Genomic DNA, 24,258 nt, shown 5'->3' with positions numbered 1-24,258 from the left:
GCATTTATGTGTCCTTTTTTTTTTTTTTTTTTTTTTTTTTTTCTCCTCTCTCTGGTCTGGTGCGTTATAATAATACAGTGGTGTAATCCCAACTCCAGGTACTGCGCAGACTGCTTCAGGAGGACAGGTAGAATACAGAGCTCTGTCCGGAATTTCCTACATGGCATGGTATCATTTCGTTGGCCTTATCTGGACTAGTGAATTCATTCTTGCCTGTCAGCAGATGACAATTGCGGGGGCAGTGGTTACTTGTTACTTCAACAGGTGAGTGCAGAATTGCCCCCGTATAGCTGGGGGGATTTTCCAGCATTTACTTTCAATCTTTCTCTAGGCAAAATAGTCTCAGAGAGACTGCAATTTGTGTCAGTATCCTGGAGTCCAATTTAATATAAAATAATGTTGCTTGGTGCAAGATTTTGAGTAAGAATTTACAATGTGTATGATATTAACGTGACTCACCCCTACCCCTGGAGTTACCGGACCAAATTGAGCATTGGTACAAGCCAGTAGAGCTCGGTTGACTCTGGTGAAATTGTCGTTCGTAAGGCACAGGCTGCATTTGACCCTTTTCCAGGGGACTGAATGTGCTCCAAAAGGAGATGCCATATAGAGCTCCTCGGTAATTTCATGTATTCGTGGCCAGTTCCAGCTCTTCCTAAGTGTTCATCCCTGCTCTGGGTTTCCATTTGTTCTGGCTGCATAATTGCCTTAGGCTGCTACTCTTTTTTTCATCCTGTGCAGGTATTTTCAGTTGACTGTAAATGCTTTAACACCCCTGTTAAGAATTTAGAGTTGTGTAAACAAACTTTCTTGAATTGTATATTGCCTTGAAATGTAAATGTTGAGGAAGTGAGGAAAAATCTCTACTTTTCATGATTTATACTGGTTTCTAGACTTTCAATAATGCAAAATTAAATTATATTGGTTTCATACACTGGAGCAGTGCTATCCGGTCACTGCAGGGGAAGATTTAAATCTCACAATACATCGTTGAGTTTTTTGATGATGAAGAGAGTAGTATCCTGAAAACACTTTTTCTCGTAAGCATTTTCTGCGCTCTCTCACCCTCATTGCTCCGTTCCTCTGCACCCCGTGATGGGATTTTCTGATCTGTGAAAAACCCTGGCATTTTAAGGTGTTTGTTTTGTTTTAGAAGAGTATGGTGATAATCTCCATTTGTTGGAAAATTAGCCCTTGAGGAAGGTGACCTGAGAGTGAGTTGAGGAGCTGGGTGGGAGAGGGACCGGGAACCCTGGCGCACTGGCTGCAGCCACCCAGGACCGCTCAGGCGGCTGAGAAGGGTGGCTTTGGGCTTCTCCAGGACCTAGGTAGCAGGTTTCTGTCGATGGTCTCTGGAATGGATGTTTCAGTTGCCGATAGAAAGGCTTCCTGCTGCAAGGTTTCCAAATGCTCTGCTCCCCTCTGCCCACAGAGGCAGCAGCGGGGACCCTGCTTGCAGGGACCCCTGCTCCAGCCAAAGCAGCAAAGCTGGGAGACCTGCTCACAGCCAGGGCCCACCAGGGTTTTCAGCAACGTTTTGCCTTCCCATCCAAAAGGCCAAGGCAGGGCAGTGTTTAACACGTGTGTCAGGAGCCTGTCTCTGCTCGGATTCTCTGTGCAGACAACAGCCGTCCTGCTAGTAAAAGTGCAGACAAAACCTAAAATGCTGCTTTTTCAAAGGTTGAGGTCTGTAGACAGTCTCACACTATTATTTTACATGCCATGATCGGACTTGAAAAGGGAGGAACTTGCATTTCTTATGTCACCTCCTTTTTCCTATTGAAGCTCTAAACACAAGTAACTCGCGTGGCTGTGGTTCGGTGGGTAACGGGCTGCTCTTTTCTTCTGAGCAAATTTATGTTCCTCAAGCTTTAGCAATTGATTCTGCTTTAGCAGCTGAATGCTGAGGCAGTATGGGATCATTTAAATTGGCTTGCTTGAGAAAGCACAGGAAAGAAAAGCAGTTTCACTGACTTACTGCTGTTGCGTGCTGCAGTGCATTTTGGTACCATAAATCATCTAAGTCTCCAAGGCAAAGACACTGTCCATATCTTCTTCACACAGAGCAGGGAAGCACCTGTAGAAGCTGCTGTGATGACATTTATTGCCCTGTTAGGGCCTTCCGCTTCCCAGCTATTTTTTACTGCTGCGGGAACTGGCCGCAGAGCACAGGAGGTTCCTGCACCCAGTTGTACTGAGATCATTTTGTACCTCTGCTGGCGAGCCCTCCCCTTGCTTGCCAGGTGACGTGGGCTGTGTTGGAAGGGGAAAACGCAGTTTTTCTGCGGTGGTGATCACTCTCCCCGGCCGTTAGTCTGCCGGCACAGCTCTGCAGAGACGCGGGGCAGCGCAGGAATGGGGAGAGGAGGCTCGGCTGCAAGAGCAGTCGCACCATCCAGGGCAAGGGTTATCTCAAGCTGTTCCAGCAATTCTGAGCTCCTCTGCTGTGTGTTTTTAATGTATTCCCTGGGGCAGCATCATAAAGGCACGTCAAGAGTTTGTTTATGATACCTCACAGGGAGGCTTTCTTCTTGGCTTGGAAGCGCTCCGGAGGAAATGGCACGGCCTTTCCCTGCGGAAATCTCCTTGCACAGCACACGCAGCGATGTGCTGCCCGGCCGGCAGCCACGGTGGAGTTGCAGATGGGGAGGGCAGGCAGTCATTTTAGCTGCATTAACTTTACAGGTGGCATATGTTTGACCTGTAGTACTACCACTGCAGATGGATTTTTGCCTTCTTTAATCTCAGATGAAACATGAATACATGAAAGATTCTGTTTCTTTAATAAAATAAAAAGAACTTTTTTGCTCAATGATTACTTTCATGACTTGTGAAAAGGGCTCAGTCTTTTAAAAAAACTTCTTATGTTGCTATTGCTGTTTTACATCAGGGTTTATTTTCATCTTGGTGTGTTTAGGCATTATGTGTGTATTTATTTACCTTTCCAGTGAGATGAGGCTTTTCCCCTCTCTAGGCTTGAAGGAAGGTGGTATGGTGACTTGACCCATGTCACAGGTGTCACTGTCCTGTCCATGTTTGAGCTTGTGCAATAACTCCAGTGCATGTATGTCACTGCACAGGGTTGAAATTAAGGAAGTATATAAGCATTGGCAGGATTGGGGGTTTCCACCTGATGCTAAGGTGTTCAGGTATTCAGCACCACAACTTCCCATGGATTCAGTCAGAGGTGAAATATGTACATCTCCCAGGAAGTCAGAAATCCAGGTTTATGGATTTGCACCAAAGTCATTGAGAGATGAACTAGGACCAAATTTTTAAAAGATTCCTCTTCCCTTTTCAAGTACATCTGCAATATGTATGAGCATCTGTTGCCCTTTGTACATACATGACCTGAGGCATGTGAAAGAGCCACCAGCGTGTATGTAGTTGGATCTGTCCCTTGTGGTTTTGAGAGCAGATAAAAGGGCGGTTGGAAGTAGCCTGTGTGTTCTCTGTTAGTCTGATAATGTCTCTTTTATTACAAATCTTGTCATTTATTGTATGTGTTTAAAAACTTAGATTCATATTTACTTGAGGAATATACAATTCATTCCTTAACACTTCTAAAGTATTTTACACTAAATCTCTTCTTAGGCAGTCATTGAAACAGATGAGGCAGCACTGAAAAAAACTATAGGCACAGTTCTGAAAAGACGGACAGGCTTTTAAGGAAATGCTGCTTTTCCCTCCCCCCCCCTTCAAACATCCATGTCTTTTGGGTGTGTCAATTACTTTTTTTTTTCTTCACACAAAAAATGGTTTTAAAATGAAAGCTGAGATGCATGTGTGATCGTTTGATTTGAGGAGCTCAGTGTTAAGAAAGATATTGAGTGTCACAGAGCTCATAAGAAAATAAAGACAATTGGCAGCACTGAAGAAAGGGAATTATTAAAAGATGATGTGGTATTGAGTATAGGTTCACAGGCTGGAATAATAGTGTTCTATGTAAATCAGACAATCCCATGGTAACATAAAATAGGAGTACCAAAGAGGAAGAGCAAGCTGGGACCCCACTCAGTCTTGTAACCAGTTCCGTCGGGCAGATTCCTGTTCTTCGCTGACACTCGTGTGCACGCGGTGCAGTCTACACGCACGGAATTCAGTGCCCGGCAGGAACTGCCTGCACAGCCTCATGCGTGTGGCGGACTGTGTGCTTCTGCTAAACTCACTTCAGGATTGCAGCCATATAATGTACAAAGCTGGGTGAAACTCCATCCTTAGGGGTAACTGGGTGTAGGTGGATGATAGAGCCAATCTTGAGCTTGTTTAGAGTCACAAGCATCACCTCTTGTCGTGCTTAGCTGCCCGTTTTCCTATGTTTCCTACGCTGAGCCAGAATTATAAGGAAAAAATCTTTGCTTTTTTTGTAATCTGTTTGGATGCAAAGCAAGAAGCCTTGTCAGACCCTGTTCTCGTGAGAATTCCTTTGCTAGGACAAGGAGGTGTGGAAAGGCATCCAAATGGGTGGAAATTTATCTAAGCTTCAAATTTTGACATTCCTGATCATTAATCAGTCCTGTTAAAAATATCAAAACCCTTCTTCATTTTTCTCTTCAGTAGCTAGTAAATTATTAACACAAGAGTAAACTTTGTCCTTTCTGTATTTTTTACCCTTGGTTAACATTTAACTTGCATAAACCTAATCTTTTATATTCTGAGATCTGACTGAGACTGTCATATACAAGGTAGTGTACAAGGGAAAAGGAAACAATGGTACTATATGGATAGAATAACTCATCTGTATTGCAGTGTATGTGTTTCTAACACAGAAACCTGATGACTTAAAACCCCAAACCTGCCTTATTCAGTATAAAATTCCACTGTCCCCCAAGCCGTTCCCCTAGTTGTAACACCAAAAATAATAAATGCAGCAACTGCTTTGCTGGAATTTCCTATTTAAAATAATGTGGTATATTCACATATTTAAATACAACTTCTCAGCTGCAAAGTATTTAGTGTTTTGAATGAACTGCAGTGATACCTTCAGGATTCTTGCATGCCGTCATACCTACCTTGATACAGTGTGTATGATTTAAATCCTTGTTGAAGTGAGGATTTATTAAAAATATATTTGTACAGCTTTTTTAGCCCCAACCAGTCACACTCTTATCATGGCCTTTCTATTTTTCAGTTTCTTGTGCAAACTATTAATTTTTAAAGATAACAGAGATTTTGAAGGAATCACTTATGCTCTCCATTGGACTAAAGCAAACATTCAGATGAAGTCAGTAGGAAAACTGGTGTTCAAGTGGGGAAGGAGATACCAGCTTAATTCTTTAAAGTTCCAAATACTGAAAGGATACAATGTATACCTTCTTAAATAAGTTTCTAAAACATTTTAAAACTGTTTCTTTTTCTTTCTAGAAATAAAAATAACCCACCACCTCACCCAGTCCTGTCTTCCATATCAGTTCTTTTTTGCTATCATCTAGGAACCGCTGTAAAAGGCTCTTTTCTAATCGCAATACTGAGAATACCAAGGATTGTTCTCTTGTACCTTTATAATATCCTAAGACAAAAGGTAGGTATATACTTCTGTAACACTATAAAAAAAGTAGTTAAAAGGCGAGATTCATGAAAAAAAATTTGAAAAATGTGCTTCTTGCTTAAAAATGGGTGATATGATATGGATTTTATATTTTATCCCCTTTTCTTTGTTAAGAAAGCTTTTTCCATGTGCTTCCTTTTTTTCTCTCAACTCAGATATTTTTAAATGCAGAATGCATTTAAATGCAGCCTCGGTTTAATGTTTATATATAAAGGCTTTTATGAAGGATAAAAGAGAAATTTGGCAGAATGCTCTATTTAAAATTTTTGCATCATAAATTTTAAAAAATCAAAAGTAAGAACATTATTGTTGCATATGAAGTATCTTCTAGAAAAGATTTCATTTGCCTTGTAATATGAGTTTATAGAAAGAAAGTATGAAACAAGAACTATTCCAGAGATTTGTGTAGGATGCAAACCCCATCTTTTAAGATACATAAAAAATATAGCTGGCCTGTTTTGATTGTTGCTTGCCTTCTGTCTATCTTGCGTGCATCTCCGCAATTATCTTCTTCTGGAAATTGCCATTGCAGTTAGTTCTGACACCTAGGCAAGGAGAGAGGGCTGTCACGACTGCACAGCTCTGATTTTAGAGGACAGTTTAGGCAAAGGTTTTAAATGTAGGTCTTTTCCTCCAGAGTTTACCTTGGCCTTGAAGCATGTTATGTATAGTTATGACAGGGTATTTACATTGACCTTCCCTGGTACCTAGGAAGCACATGTGTGGGGTATAGTTTGTGAATGCTTAAATAAAAGCCCCTTGTAATAAGATACTTGAAAGATATGTAAGTGTCTGGGTTTATGGCACTTTCATATGAAAGCCTTGGTTATAAAACTTGGTGAGTTGGGTCAACTGAAGAAAGTCTTTGTTTAGAGATGATAGGTGGAATGAGTTGTGCTAGAAAGAAGATGGAGTATTTTCTGCCTCTAGGGGAAGCAGAGTAAGTGGACTTGTCGGGTATCCAGTTTTGTAATCTGAATAGCTGTAGAAGATTGAACTAGCAAAGGATAGTTTGTATATATAGCAGTGTGCTACGAGCTCCCTTTGGTCCAGTTGCCAAGCATTCAGCTGAGGGTGTGACATGACCCATTGCTGCAACTGCTCCTTAAAGAGGCTGTAAAGTGCTCAGGGCAGATCGTGTCCCCAGTCCACAGAAGGATCCCCCCCCAAAAGTAACCTTTCTCCTTCCCATGGAAGAAAGGACAGGCTGTGGCCCCTTTCCATTGAGGCTCTTTCCACAGAGGGACAGAGTAGTGGTACTAAACGATGGAGAAGTGATGCTGCGTTCTTGTAGAGCTCACCCAGACTTTACCACCCTTGGAAAAAACGCTGCTGTTTTCTGTGAACTGGAGGAAAAGCCAGGGATCTGTAAGCTTGCAGGTAAATTCACAGATGTTTACTACACAGCAGCCTTCAAGCAGAATCAGAGAGGGGATTGCAGCTGAAGTCCCTTGCTCTGGTTTTTAATAAACAGTAGTTACTGAGATTAATACAGTTTTAGTGAACTATCTCTCCAGCACTACACAGCAAGATTGAAGTATTTCTCTGATGTGAGGATTTTGCATTTTGTTTGTGTGTTTACATTTTTAAAGGAATTATTCCTAGAATATTTCCAAGAACGTCTTTGGAAAAAAGTTGGGCGGTTCGTGGTTTCTACACGAACATTGGTAGTTGTGGCGACCTGAGGTTTTCATGTAGTGACTGAGAGATCTCTGCTTTCCGAAACAAAACAAAAACATTCGGACCTCTGGCAAAAGAAGGTTAAAAAGGCTCAAGTATCACTGAACTGCATTTCCTTTTGCTGAGGAAAAACAGCCAGTTAAATTTGGAAGGCTACTGTGGCTAGCAAGATATCTTTTACTTCTGTTGCTTGGTAAAATCTTTATATTATGAACAGTTCTGAGCTCGTGATGTGGTGGGGGTGGAGGGGGGGAACAAACTCTGAGCTTTTCTGCTCAGTTTTTAGTGTGAAATTGATATAGATCAATGGTCTGTTCTAATACATGCTTTTCCTCCTGTCCTGAAAAATGAAAGGTATGCTCTGAGTCAGTACACACACGTGTGCATGTAAGTCCTTCTGCCCATTCTTTTATTTTTGTTCGTTAGGGTACCAGTCATTTCAGATTGCAGTCATTTGATAAACAAAAAAGTTAAAAATCTGTGAGTGTACTCCCTGATGACGGCAAAGTACTGTAAGGGTTACTGACTTGCCTGGTTTGTTCTCCAAGCAGCTGTTTGCTCACAAAGCCATTTGCAGAACTTATTTTCTTTTCCCAGAGAAGAATCTTCCATCCACAGGAAGAAAAAAAAATATGCTCAGCTCGTCAGTCATTAATTACTGAAGGGTCTGAATTAAAAGCAGTTCCTATAATCCAAAAGGAAATATCTGCTGCCTAAGTGAACGCTTTATTAGAAGACTCAGTCACCCGTAGAGCAAGTTTTTCTAAAACAGCGGTTTTGTTTGAGTCTAATTCTGTGTCCAGTAACCAAACGTTTCATTTTATTGCAGGAGAGTGCATGTGCAAAGTGCCTGTTCAAGTGCTGTTTCTGCTGGTTTTGGTGCCAGGAAAGTTGCTTAAGATACTTTAACCAGGTACGCTCTGTCATCCCTCCGTCACTCAGCCACCTGCGTACCTAGTCCCCAAACCGCGTGTGTGCGCCACCTCCATTTAGCACGACCAAAGCCGCATCAAGTGCCTGCAAGCCAAAGTTCCCTGCCACTGGCCACCTAAACTAAACAAACAAAAAAGTCTTCCGAGTGTAGATGGAACCTATTGCAAAGGAACAGGGAATTGACAAACATGGCAGGTGCAAGATTTTAGGAAACTTGTTAGTAATTAGAGCATGAGATAGCCCTTTCAGGGGGCCGTTTGCCATTTCGGAAGGTAAGAAGACTTAACGTTTTGTTGAGTTGTGCCAGACAGACTACTGAAATACCGAGGGTTTGGGTGGAAGGAAGCAATGAAGAAGTAAGAAACCCACCTGGAGATGTGTCATTAAACTAGATACAGTATTTTCCACCTAGAAAGTCCTGAACACAGAAACTTGAACTCCTGGATGGTTTCCATTATCAATATATCTGGGAATATGATCCATGATGAAAACGCCAGATGATATCATATTCTCTTTCTTTGAAAGACATCTTTGTTTTGTTAGCAGCTTTGTTTCAAAAGTGTTTCTATTGGAAATGGATGATTTCTAACATACAGCAGTTTTTCAGATACTTTACTTTTTCTGTCCTGATGCTTTTCTCCAAGTGTTTTCCAGCTCTGTATACATCATTGTAAATAGTTAATTTTTCTCTTTGCCAGTCCCCTTTTGTTATCACTGGTGGATGTGGTATTCTTAATGTGAAAGGGATTCAGGTGTTCATGCTGATTCCGAACTCTCTGACTGTTGCTTTCTTTGTTCTCGTGGTGGAGGGTGGTAGTGAAGTAAACAAGAGAATGCTGATAAAGGGTCTGACTTCTCCTCTAAAGTAGGTGCATAAATTAAGCTTAATCTTGGACAACTAGGAAGAGAAAGTTTCTTACTTAGTTCAGCCTAGATTAAATACTCGTGCAGTGAATTCTCTGGTTCTAGACAATGAATTTTCCAGACTTACATTTTTTTTAAGTAGATCTTATGGTCAGGGACTTGGTGAGGAATCTCAGAGTTAGTTTTGACTCCAGGCTTTCCATTTGTAGTCACCCTTTCCCCTTGGCTTCCTGCCTTTCAAAGATATATCCAGCATCCTAGTGTTTACTTTCTCCAGCTGTTGTATGCTATGTGATTGTTAAAAGAAGAATTAATTACTGTAATGTTCTTCCTTTTGTTTCAGAAGGCTGAAACTTGTTCCCTTAAAAGCTCTTGTTCCCTTAAAAGATTTCCTGTTTCCTAATCTATTGTAGGCAAATTTCTGTTTTAATAAGTGTTGTAGTTTCTAACCTAATGATCATAATACTGTGTTTGCTGTTAGATAATTGTTTGTTTGAACATCTTTTTGGCAAAGATGATGGCGTTCCACGTGCTCCAAATCCAGGGCAATTTGGGCGAGGGTTAGAGGAGAAGAATAACATGAACACACTGTAAATTTTAAAAAATGTTATCTCTATGAAGGAGTAATATTGGTCTCAGATTATTGCATTTCATAGAGTAATTAATGCATCTAATTAGTTTTTTTTTTCCTATAAAGAATGTATTCAAGCCTATTTCCTCAATTTTGTAAAATCTGCAGCCAAATGTAACAAAGAAAGAAAAGGGGAAAAAAAAGACAAATATGCAGTTTTAAGCAGCTTAACATATGGCTTGATTAAGAGAAGTACTGAGCTCTTAAGAGCTCTTTCTGAGGTCAGTGAAAGCTGCTGAGTACAGCCTTGAAATTTCACATCGGTGTTGAACACGGACTTGAGAGTAGGACTTGGGAGGGGTCCAAAAATTGCTTGTACCTATGTTTCTAACATTTTGCAAATATTTTTTAGTTCAGATTTTTATTTTTGTGTGAGTTGAAATTACTGAAATGTGGAACAGCTGTTATAAAAGTTGGTCCAAAGCTCATTTCCTTACTATATTTTTGCCTTTTATTCCAGCATTACTTTCATTATACTAGTAAGTATATAATTACCTGAAACTCAAAAAAAAAAAAAAGTCAGCCTTCCCATCACTTCTGCCTTCTGCACTGTTTTCTTCAACCTGTTGCTGTATTGCTTAGATGATTTAAATTCTTTCTGCCCCTTCATTCACAAGGTTAATCAGGATTAAACAGAGCCCCTTGTTTTCCCTCTGGGGAACTTGCAGATGAGAAACAGGTGCTGGAGGAAGAAACACTGGTGGAAGAGCACGAGCTTCTCTCTTCCCGTGCGGTATCAACCGAGTGCTCTGTTATGCTGTCAAAGAGTGCTTTTCGGGCTGAGGTGCCATCTTTTAGGTGGGATTTCACACTGACATTGATAGCTGCATACATCCCAAAGTGGCACATTCTCTGCAGGCTCAGCTAAGTTTTGTTCCGCTCTCCTGGAACTTAACTGAAACGGGACGAGAAAGGTGGCCTGTCGTCTTCCCGTCGTGACAGAGTCCTGCGCCAGACGCTGACAGTTGCCGTATTTCCAGTGGTGGTTGTTGGAGGAGGGGTAATGTAAACCCAGCATCCTGCACAGATTGCAATGTGGATAATTACATTCTGCCTTCCTAAATTTCTCCTGGACTCGCAACTGGATCCTGTGCTAAACTGTGGTGTAGTGTTGCTACGTGCTGTTAAACAGTTCACTCCTTAAGCTGTTCCATTTCAGTCATGGGCAAAGTGATTCATGTGTGTGTATAATCCATTAGTAACAATTGTAAAGCACTCTGGGTTCTATCTGGACGAAAAGTGCTTTGTGAATATAAAGTCATTATCCTTACTTGACAGTTCTGTTTGCCAACACTTGTCAGAATTACCACAGATTTTTCATCTTCTGGCTCTGATGGTTTCAGTATGTTCCAGATAAACATACCCAATCATCTCAAGTAAAAATCTGGGAGATTGAAATTTCTCTTCCGTAAAAAGAATATATTGTTTTTTTAATGTGGTTTGGGAGCTACAGGGTCTGTCTGTCTCCTGCTTTCTTAAACTGTAGTGGCAGTCTTAACTTTTGATACACCAAAGCGCTCGCTTTTTTTTCTCTTTACAGCCTTGTTGCAGTGAGGTTGTTTGTTTTTTTTTTTTCTTTTCCTAAAACAATATAGCTATTTCAGGATAGTTTTGCTTTTCCTTGTCTGCTTTGGGTTCATCCGCAGCCAGTTGGCAAGCAACCGCTCCAAAGTGCAGCACGTGGATTTCTGAAGGAGTTGCTGTGCAGTCTGTGGTTTCTCTGTTTTCACCGGCGCAGTTACTTGCAGCGTAGCCTTCCGGGCCCCCTGGTAGCCATTACTGAAGGCAGCAGTGTGTCAGCCTGCATTTGCTGGTACTGAGACCCTTCACTGACACCGAAAGCTGGCAACTGTCTAGTGTAAAAAAAGCAGAAGCCAGTCTGTCTAATGGTTGTATATCCATGGCAGTTGGTTGTCTCTTAAACTTTGGATGGAAGCCTATCAGGAGGTTGTGGTTAAATGCCTCGTGGAGAAGTGACCTAGATAAAACCAAAATTCATGTGCTAATGTAAGTACAGTTCTCCTCTGCGCTGCCAAACACATTGTGCCTCACCCCATCAAGTACTTCTTTTCCCTCCCAAAAACAATACTGCATTTTAATGCTACTGGCAAAATTGCTTCTAGATTTTCAGTCATTTGAAATTTTCAATCATTTGAAAAAACAGTAGGCTGAAATGTTAATCTTCAGTGAAATTGTATTTTAAATATGTTTGTTTTCCCTCTAGAGACTTTATATAAGCGGTAATAAGAAATAACATTCCTTAGGTCTTTACTGGTTTTGTAGGGTGAGCCATGTAGGGGATAGAGATGAACAAGAGTGACTAATTCTTGCTTTGATACCGTTCTTCTCTCCCCTATCCCATTTAAAAAAAAAAGAAAAAAAAATCAGAGAGAGAAAATAAAAGGCTGTGAAGCAAGTGACCAGTAATTCAGTGCTTTTAATCAGAGCAATTTATTAACAGCTCTCTGAAAATGTTCAGTTTGGTTTTATTTCAGAAATCCCAAATGAGAACATTGTCACCCTAACTGCAGAAGCCACTGTAAGCAACTCCAGTAGTGAGGTAGTCACGATGCAATGGGCACTTAAAGCAGAGTCTTTGTGGTCCAACCCTGTGTTTGAAGTGGAGCCCAGGCGCAGCAGTGCGATGCTGCAGGAAAGGACACCCAACTCTGAGGAGAAAGTTGTGTTGGTCCTACCCACTGGATGACAGCCATGGGGAGTGCAGATGACACACAGAGTAGGAAGCAAGGACAGCTGAAGGACAAGATTTTCTCCAGTGGGTCCAGATTGCAGATATAAGGTGGAACAGAAATAAAGGAAAGTTGTGCTTCTTGGGCTGCTTGGGAAAATTTGGAAGGCTAATGAAGGGTTTCTTACAGATAGTAATTAGCCTAAGAATCAAAAATAACGATTTGTATATTAGCTGTGTGCTTACTGGTTGGACGTGGGGGAGGAGAATGTTCTCTGTGTGTTTGTCAACCACAGGACAATAGCCAGGGGTTAACAAGGCTGCAGAAAGGGCAGATTCAGTCCTGGAAGGTAAGAGATTAAGTACTTGCACCAGAAACAAGGGGATAAATGCCATTGTACAAGTTGCTGGTTAGGTGATTGGCACAAACTTGAACGTAGGAAGTTCCACCTAAACATGAGGAGGAACTTCTTTACTCTGAGGGTGGCCGAGCACTGGCACAGGCTGCCCAGAGAGGTGGTGGAGTCTCCGTCACTGGAGACATTCCAAACCCGCCTGGACGCGTTCCTGTGCAACCTGCTCTGGGTGACCCTGCTCTGGCAGGGGGGTTGGACTAGATGATCTCCAGAGGTCCCTTCCAACCCCTACCATTCTGTGATCCGGCTTATCTCACAGGGACAGGAGTATCCTGGTGTGGCTTCTTTGACAAATGAAGGGGAAGAGCAAGGCCGTCAGCCGTCTAGGAGTATATCAAGAAGAGAAACAGCAGGGAGGGATAAAAGCCAAGGCAAGATCAACAGAAGAATGAGTCAATGTAAACTGTTCATGAGTAAATGCTGTCTGGAAGTTGGAAGAAGGTTCCTAAGGACCAGAGGGACAACTGTCTGGAATAGCTCCAAATGTAAGGACTGAGAGAGGGAAAAGCCCTAAGTAGTTTAAAGAGGGAGCTCTCCACTTAAGAGAAGAAATCATATGATGTGCTAATCTCAAATAGCCAGACACTGGAGTGGCTGAAAGTCCCTTCCAGTCTTGCATGTCCTCATCTCTTTGGTGGGGCCTTGCAGGCCCACGTTGCTCTAATTTCCCACCACTATCTGAGAGACACACTATGGCTTTTCTCAGCGGGTCACTGACTGCTGTACGGCAGCCACAGAGATGTCGTTGCCTCTTGCTACCCACCCTGGACTTTGTTTTCTGAGGGGATCCCGCTGGCAGCTGTGACGCTTGCGAGCTGAGACCCTGTGAAGTCCAGGCTGAGCCGCGCAGCGTCGCAGTGCGGGTAGCAACCAGGGCAGCCCCTGCCAGAGTTGGCAGCAACAAGATCAGATCAGGCTGAAAACGCCGACAGAGCAGAAGAAGCTGAAGTGGGATGTGAGACCAGCAGGTCTCCTGCTTCTTTTTTTAAGAAGATTCTGTTGCTATGGCAATCCTCTCTTCCCCAAGCTCGTTTTTATTAAAGCAAGTCCTAGACTGGAGGAGTGAATTCAGCTGCTACACAAAGTAGCAATTATTCTCAACAATTGGGGAACTTATGGCCTGGATGTGAGCCACAGCGCCTTTCTCATGAAACCAGCAGGTCAGTTTTTCCAAGACCTTTGACATTCTGTGTTGTGAGGCACAGAAGGATGTATTCTTTAAATAGGTTTTTTTTGCATACTGTGGTATTTGGAAATATGTAAACATTCACATTCCTTATTTATTCATCCTGACACTGAGAAACTAGTGTCTAGTTCCCAGACTCCAAGCCAGAGGAGGCTTGTGTTCTTCACAAAGGTGGTGATACAGTACCAACTTGCTGGTGTGAGGATAGAGACTGTTCTGACCCACTATCTCCCACGCTTTCTGATCAATGGTATGCTATCAGTGCCGTTATTACTTGCTTGTCACCGTAGCAGAGACTACCACTGTAAAACATCAATTCATTAAGCAGAGATAAAAACCATAATAGCTGCATTGGGACAGACTGAGTCTCTGTCTAGCTCAGTATCCCGTCTCCCGTGGCTGTGAGTGAATGCTAAGGCAGAACGAGTGTATGTTTCCCTGTTCCCGTGCTGTTTCTGAATCTGTTTTCAGCCCAGGGACTTCTTGAGCTGAATGTGTTTCCTCTGTGTTTCATAACTCTCAGTGGATTCCTTTCCCAGTCCCCTTGAGCTCATGCGAACTTTTAGCAGCTAAAGCATCCTTTGTCCAGCAGTTCACAGCTTACAGACTTACAGCGAGAAGAAATGCCATCTGTTTTCAAATTTGGCTCCTACTGCTTTGCTTGGTCCTCCCCCTGCCTAGTCTCTTTTCTGGAAGAAACAGTGAGTCATCTAACCCTAGCTACCCTCTCATTTCTCATCATTTTGTAGCCCTTTTAGCACGTCCTCCTTCAGTCGTCTCTTTTCCAGGCAGAAGAGCGTGGTGCACTCAATTGTTCTCCGGGCAGAAGACATTCCATACCTTTTGGATCATTCCTGCTGCCCTTCTCTCAAGCATTTTCAAGTCCATGAAAGCTTTTGTGCTTGGGAAAAGAGAATACATTCTGTAGAAAAGCACATTTGGATAACCTGTTTCTAAATGATAGCAGGTTCTAGACCATCTTAGCCTTTGCAACTGTCTTTTTGAAGGGGATTGTGTTGTTGCACATACCCTGCAACTGGAAAATGAATGGCATGTCTAAGCTTCTGAGGCCAAAGTCTAAAATGATTTGCAAATATTGGTCATAGCTTGCGTGTGTTCGGTGTTCTTTGGTGGGTAAGGAGGAGAAATCATTTGAGCTCATTTCTGTGCAACTCTGAGTTTCACGGAAACATACATTTGCCTAAGTGTTAGACATGTATTTTATTAGTGAGAATGTGTGGATTTCTATGTGGCTGGATGGGATCAGGGTATGGGGTCTGTGTGGAAAACTTGAGAATTGTGAGGAGAGTGTATAGAGCTGCAGTCTAGGCTGAAGAAGAAACCCTCCAAATTATTGTTTTTTTCTTTTTTCTCAGAAATGTATTTTTTGCCAAAAGGTAGCGATCAGTTGGCTAAGTCTTCACCTTGTACGAGTAACGTTCTTGCTTCACCTATGTCAATGATTATTAGTTCTGTAGCCTTCAGCATTCTGTTCATTTCTGTGTCTCTCTTACTCCTTCTGTAATGTTGGCTGCCTTTCTTGATTGGGCATTTTGACTAGTTGATACGTGATTCGTTGAAGTTGTAACTGTTATAAATGCCGGTTTTTATCAACTAGTTTGTAATATGACAAACCCCTATGCAGGTGGTATTCAGTCTCCAGCATTATTTTCGGTCTTTCCAAGATAACACTTCTAGTTAATAAATATCAGAAATTCTTTTCGTTGCACATTCCTCGGATACCAAAGTGGCTAATTCAGGAGTGCAAACAAATGGTTATTTATTTTAAGTTTGGAAACAATGTTTGTATAAGTGCACATGCACTTTTGACATTCTTTTTTAATTTTTAAAACAGGACGTTTTTTGCTATTTATAATGAATACAGAATCCCTGTTTAATTTATTGGCAAAATTTATACTGACCTCACCAGATGAGGATCTGCTCTGTGAATTTAGTTCTTAGGGGACAGAAACAAACTTAGAAAAGCCTATTCCACCTTGTGTCTCAATTTCCTGTCTGTTAATGGGAATGATGAAACAGACTTAACTTGCAGAGGGCAGACAGGGAGGGGGGAACTTGACTGTTGACTTGAAGCCATCGACCCTGTGCCTGTGTCCTTGGGGAGACGGTAGCCCAGCTACCGAACTGCCGTCTCTCCTGCTGCCGCATCCTGGGCCGATGCTGCGGTGGGCGAGCTTGCCGGCCATCGGGTTTCACACCTCTGGGGTGGGGTGAGGCAGGTGGGACAAGGATGCTTCTCTTTCAGGGGTGTAGGCAGGCAAGATGGCAAAGGTATTGCAGTCGATACCCGACTGAGCCAAAGGGTCCACCTCTCTGCCAGTCCTGTTCCAGCACTCCCTGGGGAAAGCAGCAGTGTCAGAATAAATGAAAGTTAGCACAGAAAAGCATTTTTTCCTATTTAAGAATGAAGCGAACTTGCTTCTTTAAGCAGATTTTTATGCAGACACTCTACATGTTTCTGTGGAGTTCAGTGGAGTCTTTGATTTCTCTTAGAGTAGGCAATAATTCCATGGTCTTCGTTTATACTTTTTCCATCTACGGATGCATTTGCTACTATGTAAGTAGAATATTTACAGGATGTCGCTGTTTACTTCTACTCTTTTTTTGCTTACTATCAGAGAAAAAAATCTCCTTTGTCATATATAAAATAAATAATACCCACAAAAAAGAGACAAAAGATCTTTGACTGCATTTAATTTCTTTCTTTCTCTGTAATATTTTAAGATACTGTCAATATAGCTTTGCCTCACTGCAGTATGTCACAGAAATTGCTATGGGATAGAACTGGACTCTGCAGAAGTAAATTTTCTCTGCCTTCAGATATCTGAAGCTACTTTCTATTTTGATTTGTAAGTGAGAAAAACCATATTTTTGAACAGAAAGTGTTTTGCAGTAGGCCAGTGTAATTCACTTTCAGCAAACCAGTTTTTTGTTGGCTTTTTTTTCCACTTTCAGGTGAAGCAGAAAGTAATCTAAGCACCAAGTACATGTTGAGGTGTATAAGCTCCTTCAGAACAGTAATCCCTTGCACACGGTGGTTCTTACTGACTGCACCAGATGTAATGAATGTTTTGTGGCATAATAATCTTTTTATATAATGTTATATATAATATTATTATAGTGTACTTTAATATAATCTTACTACTCAAAGACTTGCTGGTAAAGTTCAGCATACATTTCAGGTATCTTGAGCGCTGTTTTTCTGAGCTGATATTTTTGGACACAGTTTCAAAACCTTGTTGAGGAGTTCCAAAAATGGGTCGTATATGTCAAGTTATGCACAACAAGTGCTAAAATAATCCAATCCATGAAGGAAAATATTCTGTTCTTCCCACCTGTCTTGGCAAGTTTCCACAAAGAGAAAGCTTGTGAAATTCTCAATACCTCGAAAAATTGTGAGTGCCCCAACTGTCTGTTGAAAATCTGGGGGGTTTGTGGTGACGTAGCACGCACTGATCTAGTCCAGGATCCTTTAGCTGTTCTTTTCCACTCATTTTCACAACTGGTTTCATCTTTCTTGAAAAGGTTTATTTTATGGCTATAGTCATAAGCTTAAATTTCAGCAGCATATGAATAGTTTGAAAGGGCCATGTATAAAAGATTTTTAATCAACAACTTTTAAATGACTTGATAACTACGTAACTTGATTGTTCCACTTACATAGCTTGACAGTAGTCTTGGAGATAGACTCATAGAAAATAAGTGAGTAAGTCTGGACAGTGTGACTCTAGGTAAGTAAGTGTTTTGTGGTAACTGTGTCCTATTCGTTAGCAAGAGTTAGGGTAGAGAACTAGGGTAGCGAGGTGTTTTAAAATAAATTGGATAAAGGTGGGTTCAGAAATTTGTTTAGTCAGTATTGTAGCATTTCCTAATGGTGGAAATTGTGTGGAAAAACTATTTGAAGTCACAAGCATAGTTATTATAGTCACTTAAAATAAAATTGCCATATTGTGCAAAATAACTCTTTATATCTGTAAAGTCAGTATTTCCAAATAGAGTGTTTAAGGGTTTGCGTTTTGCTGAAGTAAAATCTGGATTATAAGAGCCTTTCTTCTCTCTGCATTATTATCTTCTCTCATTTCAGCATGCGTACACAACTACCGCCATAAATGGGACAAACTTTTGTACGTCAGCAAAGGATGCTGTCTTTATTTTGGCGAAGAATTCTGCTAAACTTGCATCCATTAGCTGTTTTGGAGATTTTATCCTATTTCTAGGAAAGGTAAGAGTAAGAAAAGTACTGTTCTGTAAGAACTGAGTGAAAAATCAGGGTTTGATTTTCTTATATCTAAAGTAAATAAAGTTTGTCTTTGTTAAACTCAATGTTGTTAATGCTGTAAAGTGGGTTCGGGAGAGAAGATAATGTTTGAGGAATTTAATCCTTTTCATAGTCTTTACAGAGTTATTTAGTTGTATTACAGTAGTGTCCAGGCCCCACTCTTACAGTTCCCATTGCAACGAGTCTTTGGTAAATATACCGTAAAAGATTGCCCCCGCTTGACAGAATTTACACGCTGAATTGAACACAAATTGTGACAACTACACGATACCAGAAACCGCATAGCTATCTCCCAGATGAGATGTGCTGTTAAAATATTGGCCTTAGGGTTTTGGGGTTTTTGCTTGTTTTAAGAAACTTTTCTACATGATTAATGAGGCTGCATTTCCGTCTCACTGCCCTTTACAGGTATTTGTTGTGTGTTTTACTGTTTTTGGAGGATTGATGGCATTTAACTACCATCGGGAGTTGCAAGCTTGGGTCGTTCCTCTTCTGCTGGTTGGATTTTTTGCCTACCTGATGTCCCACAGCTTTCTGTCTGTGTTTGAAGTGACAGCAGATGCCATGTTCCTTTGCTTTGCTATTGATATGGAAACAAATGATGGATCTGAAGAGAAGCCATACTTCATGGATCAGGAACTGCTGGTAAACCTCAGTGATAACAGCAAAGATATTTGTGCTTCTCTAAGCTTTTGGGAGCTTTTTCTTTCCCCAAGACCTAGTAATTTGAACCCACAACCCATGCTATTTCCTTTCCAACACCTTAGAACAGGTAGGCTCAGGGATACAAATCAGATACGAATTTGTAAACTGAAGTAAATGGCGCTCTCTGCCTCCTGTGTGCTAGCTATGATCTGCTGCCGCCTTTTAGACCATACCCTGTAAGTAACGTCTGACTTTTTAGGCCTTACTAGATATATGTGCAATGTATTGTTGGTAATTAAAAAATATAAATAAGTAGATGAGCTAGCTGCAGAGACTGATCCATGGGGTGCTGTAAGATTAGATGTTTATATTTGTTGTGACTTATTATACGGTGGTGAACAAAAGTAAACAACAAGGAGCTTCTTGTTGCCAGCAGCAGGTCAGGAATCCATCTGCATCCTGGGGATGCTGCACTTCTGAACAAACTTTGGGCAAACTCGAGTTGCGCTGCTTCGTATCTATACGGCTTCTTTTGCCAAAATACTGTCTTCTGTCTCTTGATTAAATTCTTCTGCCTCTGGACAGATAGTTCTGTGCCTTTACCCTCATAATTACTGTATTGTATTACAAGCATTTTCATGGAGAATCATTACATAGCTAATAGTGACAAAGAACTTCAGTTAATAGCTGTATCTGAAGCATTTGAATGTATATATGCCATCCCTTTCATATTAAGAGAATATTTGAAGATGCAGATGGTTTTTTTCCTTCCATGCTATTTTTGCCAGTTCTGTCTTTTCCTTCATAAACGATGCGACAAAGAAAATCTTAGTAATTCATGAAAAACAAACTGAGCAGCCAGAATAGCTCATATGATACGAATCTTCTGGATGGATTTCTTGAGGACAGTGTCAAAAGAACTGTTTTGGGGGTTTGTTTTTTTTTAATGCTGCTGTTAGATTTCCTGTAAAGTTCATAAAATTTTGTTGAAAACAAAAAACAACAAAAAGGCAGCCTAAGGATAGGCTTTAACCCTTTGTACCGAAGAAAGCAGATAGATATTCTTTGGCCTTGATTCAGAACAGTACTTAAGCACATGTGCCGAATAGGAATATGTTACTGAATGGAAAACTCTGAAGCCTTGACCTCTGTTCTTCTCCCTCTGCTTTGCCAAATGCGAAAATACTTCTTCAGCCAATTCTCCGTCATGAAACAAACAGAGGCTTTCCTTTCTCCACTTCCAGACTTTGTGGTAGTTTCTCTTTAACTCTGGACTTAATTTCTTATAATTATCCATGCCCTAGGGCCTTGGGTGAAGAGAGGACTTCCCACGGGGGTAAGGAGTCTTCCAAGCAGGGCAGGCTGTATAACCTTGTATGGAAAAATTGAGGGCCACACATCCAAACTCCTCCTCGTTGCATGATCAAGAGTAAGTTTACTCATGTAGCAAAGAACTTGGGAGTTTCCCAACACATGAAGGTATTTGACTTGGGACGTCTGTGTTACAGTCAGGTCACAAACATCTGGGGGTGGAAGGGAGGCTCTGTGGCCCTCAGGACAATATATGGCAGTGGGCGGGAAGCCAGGTGAGGGATGTCAGGCAGCCGGTCCTCATTCCTGGAGTAGGAGATGTAACAGACATTCTTGATTCATCCTTCTCAAGTTGCATTCATCACTATTGCTGCCTCTGCTGGGTCCCTCCCGGTATCACGCAGTGTCGTCCAGCTAGGAACCAGCTACAGTTTCTTAGCCCCGAGCTAATTAATTAATTTTGCCAGGTGTTTTTATTTACATAATGGTTTGCATTCCCAAATGATCTCAGCCTGGTTTTCGCTTGTAGACCTTCATGAGTCAGAGTAACAAGTTGACAGAAGGGCAAAAACACAGAAGCACGAGACCTTTCCAGGACAATGAAGATGGGACAGAGCTCCAGCCTATGGTGAGACGGGACTCTGGGATATGTATTTATCTGCCAGCTACTGTGTTTGCCTTTATGTCCCAAGAGTGGATGTAGACTCCCATGTATCTCCTGATGTCTTACAGCAACCAACATGCTGTACCCAGTGTCCTGTTTTCCCTTCTGTTGCTTTCCCTCCTCAGGAAACCCTCTGCTGGTGCAAAACGGATGGATCAAATATTTGTTCTCATGCTTCTTCCCATTCCCCAGTGCGCCCAGCAGAGGAAGAGAAAGACTTGAACAATGGCAAAGGGGTGGGAGATAAATCCCATTCAGATAGTCCTTGACATGTCTGCTGTAGCAAGGTCAGAAGAGTGGTAGGCTGCTGGATTTCATGCTGGAACTGCTGAAGTTCCAGAGCTGTAAGATCAGAGCTTAGAGGCCTTCCCTCTCCACCCCCACTCTTTTTCTTTCTTTCTTGTCTATCAGCGTATGTGTTTATTTACTTTGGTTTATGCTGGGGTAAAAAAGCTGAGATGCCAGAAGGGAGTGTTCCCCCACACCCAGGCTTGGGAAAGTCCTGAGAGTAAACGTTCACTAACTGACATCTGAAAAAAATATTGCAAATTGCCCAACCTGAGAACTGCCCCAGCAAGTTCAGAACCTGGGCTGATTTTCCCCCAGCACAAGGGGAGACAAGCCAGGGCTGCCGGAGGAAGGTTCTGCGGCAACAGCTACTCTGGCACCTACTCCTGCTGGACACAACTACTAGTGTCTTCTGTCCTCCCACCTACTTCTTACAGGAGCGTAACAGATGGTGGTGGTTTTTCTTGTTCTGCTTTCAAGAGGTACCAGGCTCCAGGGAACTCTCGCGCAATCCTGTGGGCATTCTGCTATAGGCGGTTGGGCAACAGAGCTCAGCTTCAATTTATTGCTACAGCGAGGGGTAGTTCTACTTGATTTTTTTCATTGTTTGCTTATGTTATTGAATTCTTCAGTAATTTTTTGTGGAGCGCAGATACCGGGGGAGTGTGCGTGGGGGTTATTCCCTGCGAGAGGATTGTGGATTTGAGACACAAAAGAACCTTAATTATTTTCCCAGTTTACTCTTACGACATTTAAATGCAGTAACAGGACTGGTGCTACACATTATTTGACTCCTTTTTTTTCCCCTCTCTTTTGTAGACTTGAATGTGAAGCGCACCAGGAAGCGTGAAGGCAAACCAGCAATAGCAAAAACAGTCATGGAAAAGAAGTAAAGGTTGCCAGTACCCCAGGACAAAGTGTTAATTCTCTAAATATCTGTTGTACCTTCTGCACTGGTAAAATGACGCACAATCTGTTTGTATGAATAATGTAGTTTGTGTGTCAGCACACCTGATTTTTATTAATATACTCGTTATAATGGTCTGAAAATTGTTAATAAACACACTCCTTGTAAATTTCTGTGTTGTCAGACTAAAAATACTGAAGTCGACAAGGTCATCACGCTGTCCTTTTTAGCTTTTTGGTGTGTCAGCTAACACGGGGGGGTTTCACGCTTCTCTGGGAACACTGGGCCAGCCATCTCTGGGCGTAGAAACATTTGTAGAAGAGGCACCCTGAGATGGGTACTGAGTTATTCTGTGTATGTATGTGAACAGCCAGTGCAACCAATTAAGGAACTGTTCCAAGCTCATTGATGGAAATTACTATTGACAGAAAATTCCCTGTAGGCAAGATAAATAATGGTTACGAGGTAGGTGTCTTTCTTTCAATTATACTCTTTTGGGAATTTTTTTTACAAGTTAGTATCATAAACTATCCACTGACTCCTCTCCAAAGGGCAGATGAGGAATAGTCCTTTTTCTATAAATAAAAATAGACAACTACCTTCCCTTTGCAACTGAAAAGACAGAGGAAGCAGAAAAATCTGTATTGAGATTTAAAGCTTGAGCAAGTAGCAGATGAGCAGCGGCTAGACAAAAATGAGATAAAACAGTGCTATAAATACTACTTTATAGAAATGTTAGCTGTAACATGGATGTGAAATATAAGATATCATGGAGGAATGTAGAGAAGAGACTGTTAGGGCTCTAGACAGAAGAGGAATACGATCAGCGTAGACACTTTTTAAAAAAATAACTTGGTAACAGTCTGTCAGCCTTTTCTGTGAGCAGCTCTGAGGTTTGTTTAAACTTTGTACCTGGACCCTGGTTATGATACACTATTTTGGGCTCCACCTCGTCACCTCGTTCTTAGTATGGGGCAGTTTTTGATTTTACTCAGTGGAACATTGTTTTATTCTCTATGTTCAAAAGCTCCTTTAACAACTTTTGTTTGAGGAGAGGTCTGAGGTGAGAAGATGACCCCAACCAGGGACTTCAGTAAAGTATGTATCAGTCGGGCAAGTGAGACATCCCTGCAGGTAAGTGACTCATACGCTTCCATGATGAATAAATTGATAAACCTTTGATTAGTCACAGCTTGGAAATGCCATACAAAAAAGCTCATTGATGGCCTGAATGACAAAGCTGTTTCAGCTAAATACACTATCTGATCTGCTGTTGAAAGGAGACTAGTTATCTGCTAGGGAATGCTAAGAAATACTTGCTTTTTATTCTTCACTTAATTAACTTTTGTCTACTTTAATATGAGCCACTTCTACAAGTTGAGGGACATGGGATAGATGATGAAAAGGGGAAAGAAACAGATGAATTACCTTCTGCTTGGCAGGTGAAGATGGTCAGCTACTGACTGTGACTCACTGCCTCTCATCACTTAAACCTGCACGCTTGGGTGCTGCTGGTGCTCGGCTTCTGGGAACTGAAAGCCACGCTGAATAAGCAATAGCTGCCTAACTGCTTGGAAGTTTAAAAAAAAAAAATCAGTTCTTACTACACATTGGGGATTTTTCCTGTTTGTATTTGATACTCACACTGCATGGTTTTGGCCCTTGGCTCAGGAACTCTCTTGTGGAAGAAAAGGAGGGCAATTTTTATATTTGTAGGTCCTCATTTTCAGACAATCCCTAGATGACCTCCAGACGTCCCTTCCAATCTCAGTAATTCCGTGTAACTGTGATGCAGTGTCATTGCCTTCACTGCAGTTCCTGCGTGGAGAAGGAAGGGACTTTTCGACACTACAAACTTTGGTTTGCTTTTTAAAGGAGGCAGGTACTGCAAAATCCCAATTAAGCTGTGTTTGAGTGTGTTTCATTTAAGCACTGCAGTACTGCCCATAGTCCAGAAATTACAACTGCGACAATATGTTTTGAGTCACGTAAGTTTTTACAGAAGAGTTCCAAATGCATACCTTTTAATTAAAACTTTGTACACAAAGCATAGCTTTATAGCTTTCAGGTGCAACACAGGACCTCCTGATCTTACATAGATTCCACGAGCACTTGTGTCACCAACCAGGCCGGTGTGGTGGGAGCCCCCACCTGAGCCAGAGGGACGGGGCACCCCTACAGAAGCTGATGCTATTT

At 41.6% G+C, this 24,258-nt stretch overlaps 1 protein-coding gene across 4 annotated transcripts in view; it reads left to right on the top strand.

Annotated features, from left to right (window-relative positions):
- SLC44A3 (solute carrier family 44 member 3) overlaps positions 1 to 22,231 on the top strand; it is a 40,961-nt gene extending 18,730 nt beyond the window's left edge. For 2 of the 4 annotated variants that reach the window (XM_074597056.1, XM_074597055.1), the window contains exons 10-16: positions 99 to 264; positions 5,365 to 5,521; positions 8,058 to 8,141; positions 18,053 to 18,190; positions 18,656 to 18,892; positions 20,733 to 20,831; positions 21,975 to 22,231. In XM_074597056.1, the coding sequence (XP_074453157.1) occupies positions 99 to 264; positions 5,365 to 5,521; positions 8,058 to 8,141; positions 18,053 to 18,190; positions 18,656 to 18,892; positions 20,733 to 20,831; positions 21,975 to 21,980 (887 nt within the window). In that variant the 3' untranslated portion in view covers positions 21,981 to 22,231. Of the gene's footprint in view, positions 1 to 98; positions 265 to 5,364; positions 5,522 to 8,057; positions 8,142 to 18,052; positions 18,191 to 18,655; positions 18,893 to 20,196; positions 20,340 to 20,732; positions 20,832 to 21,974 lie in introns of those variants that run through there. The other 2 variants (XR_012588632.1, XM_074597054.1) reach the window with 2 other exon arrangements.
- The last annotated feature ends 2,027 nt before the right edge of the window (positions 22,232 to 24,258 follow it).

This window comes from Larus michahellis, chromosome 8 (genome assembly GCF_964199755.1).
Source record: "Larus michahellis chromosome 8, bLarMic1.1, whole genome shotgun sequence".
Classification (NCBI taxonomy): domain Eukaryota; kingdom Metazoa; phylum Chordata; class Aves; order Charadriiformes; family Laridae; genus Larus; species Larus michahellis.
The sequence above is the reverse complement of the archived record's forward strand: the minus strand, read 5'-3'. Positions and strand labels throughout refer to the sequence as shown.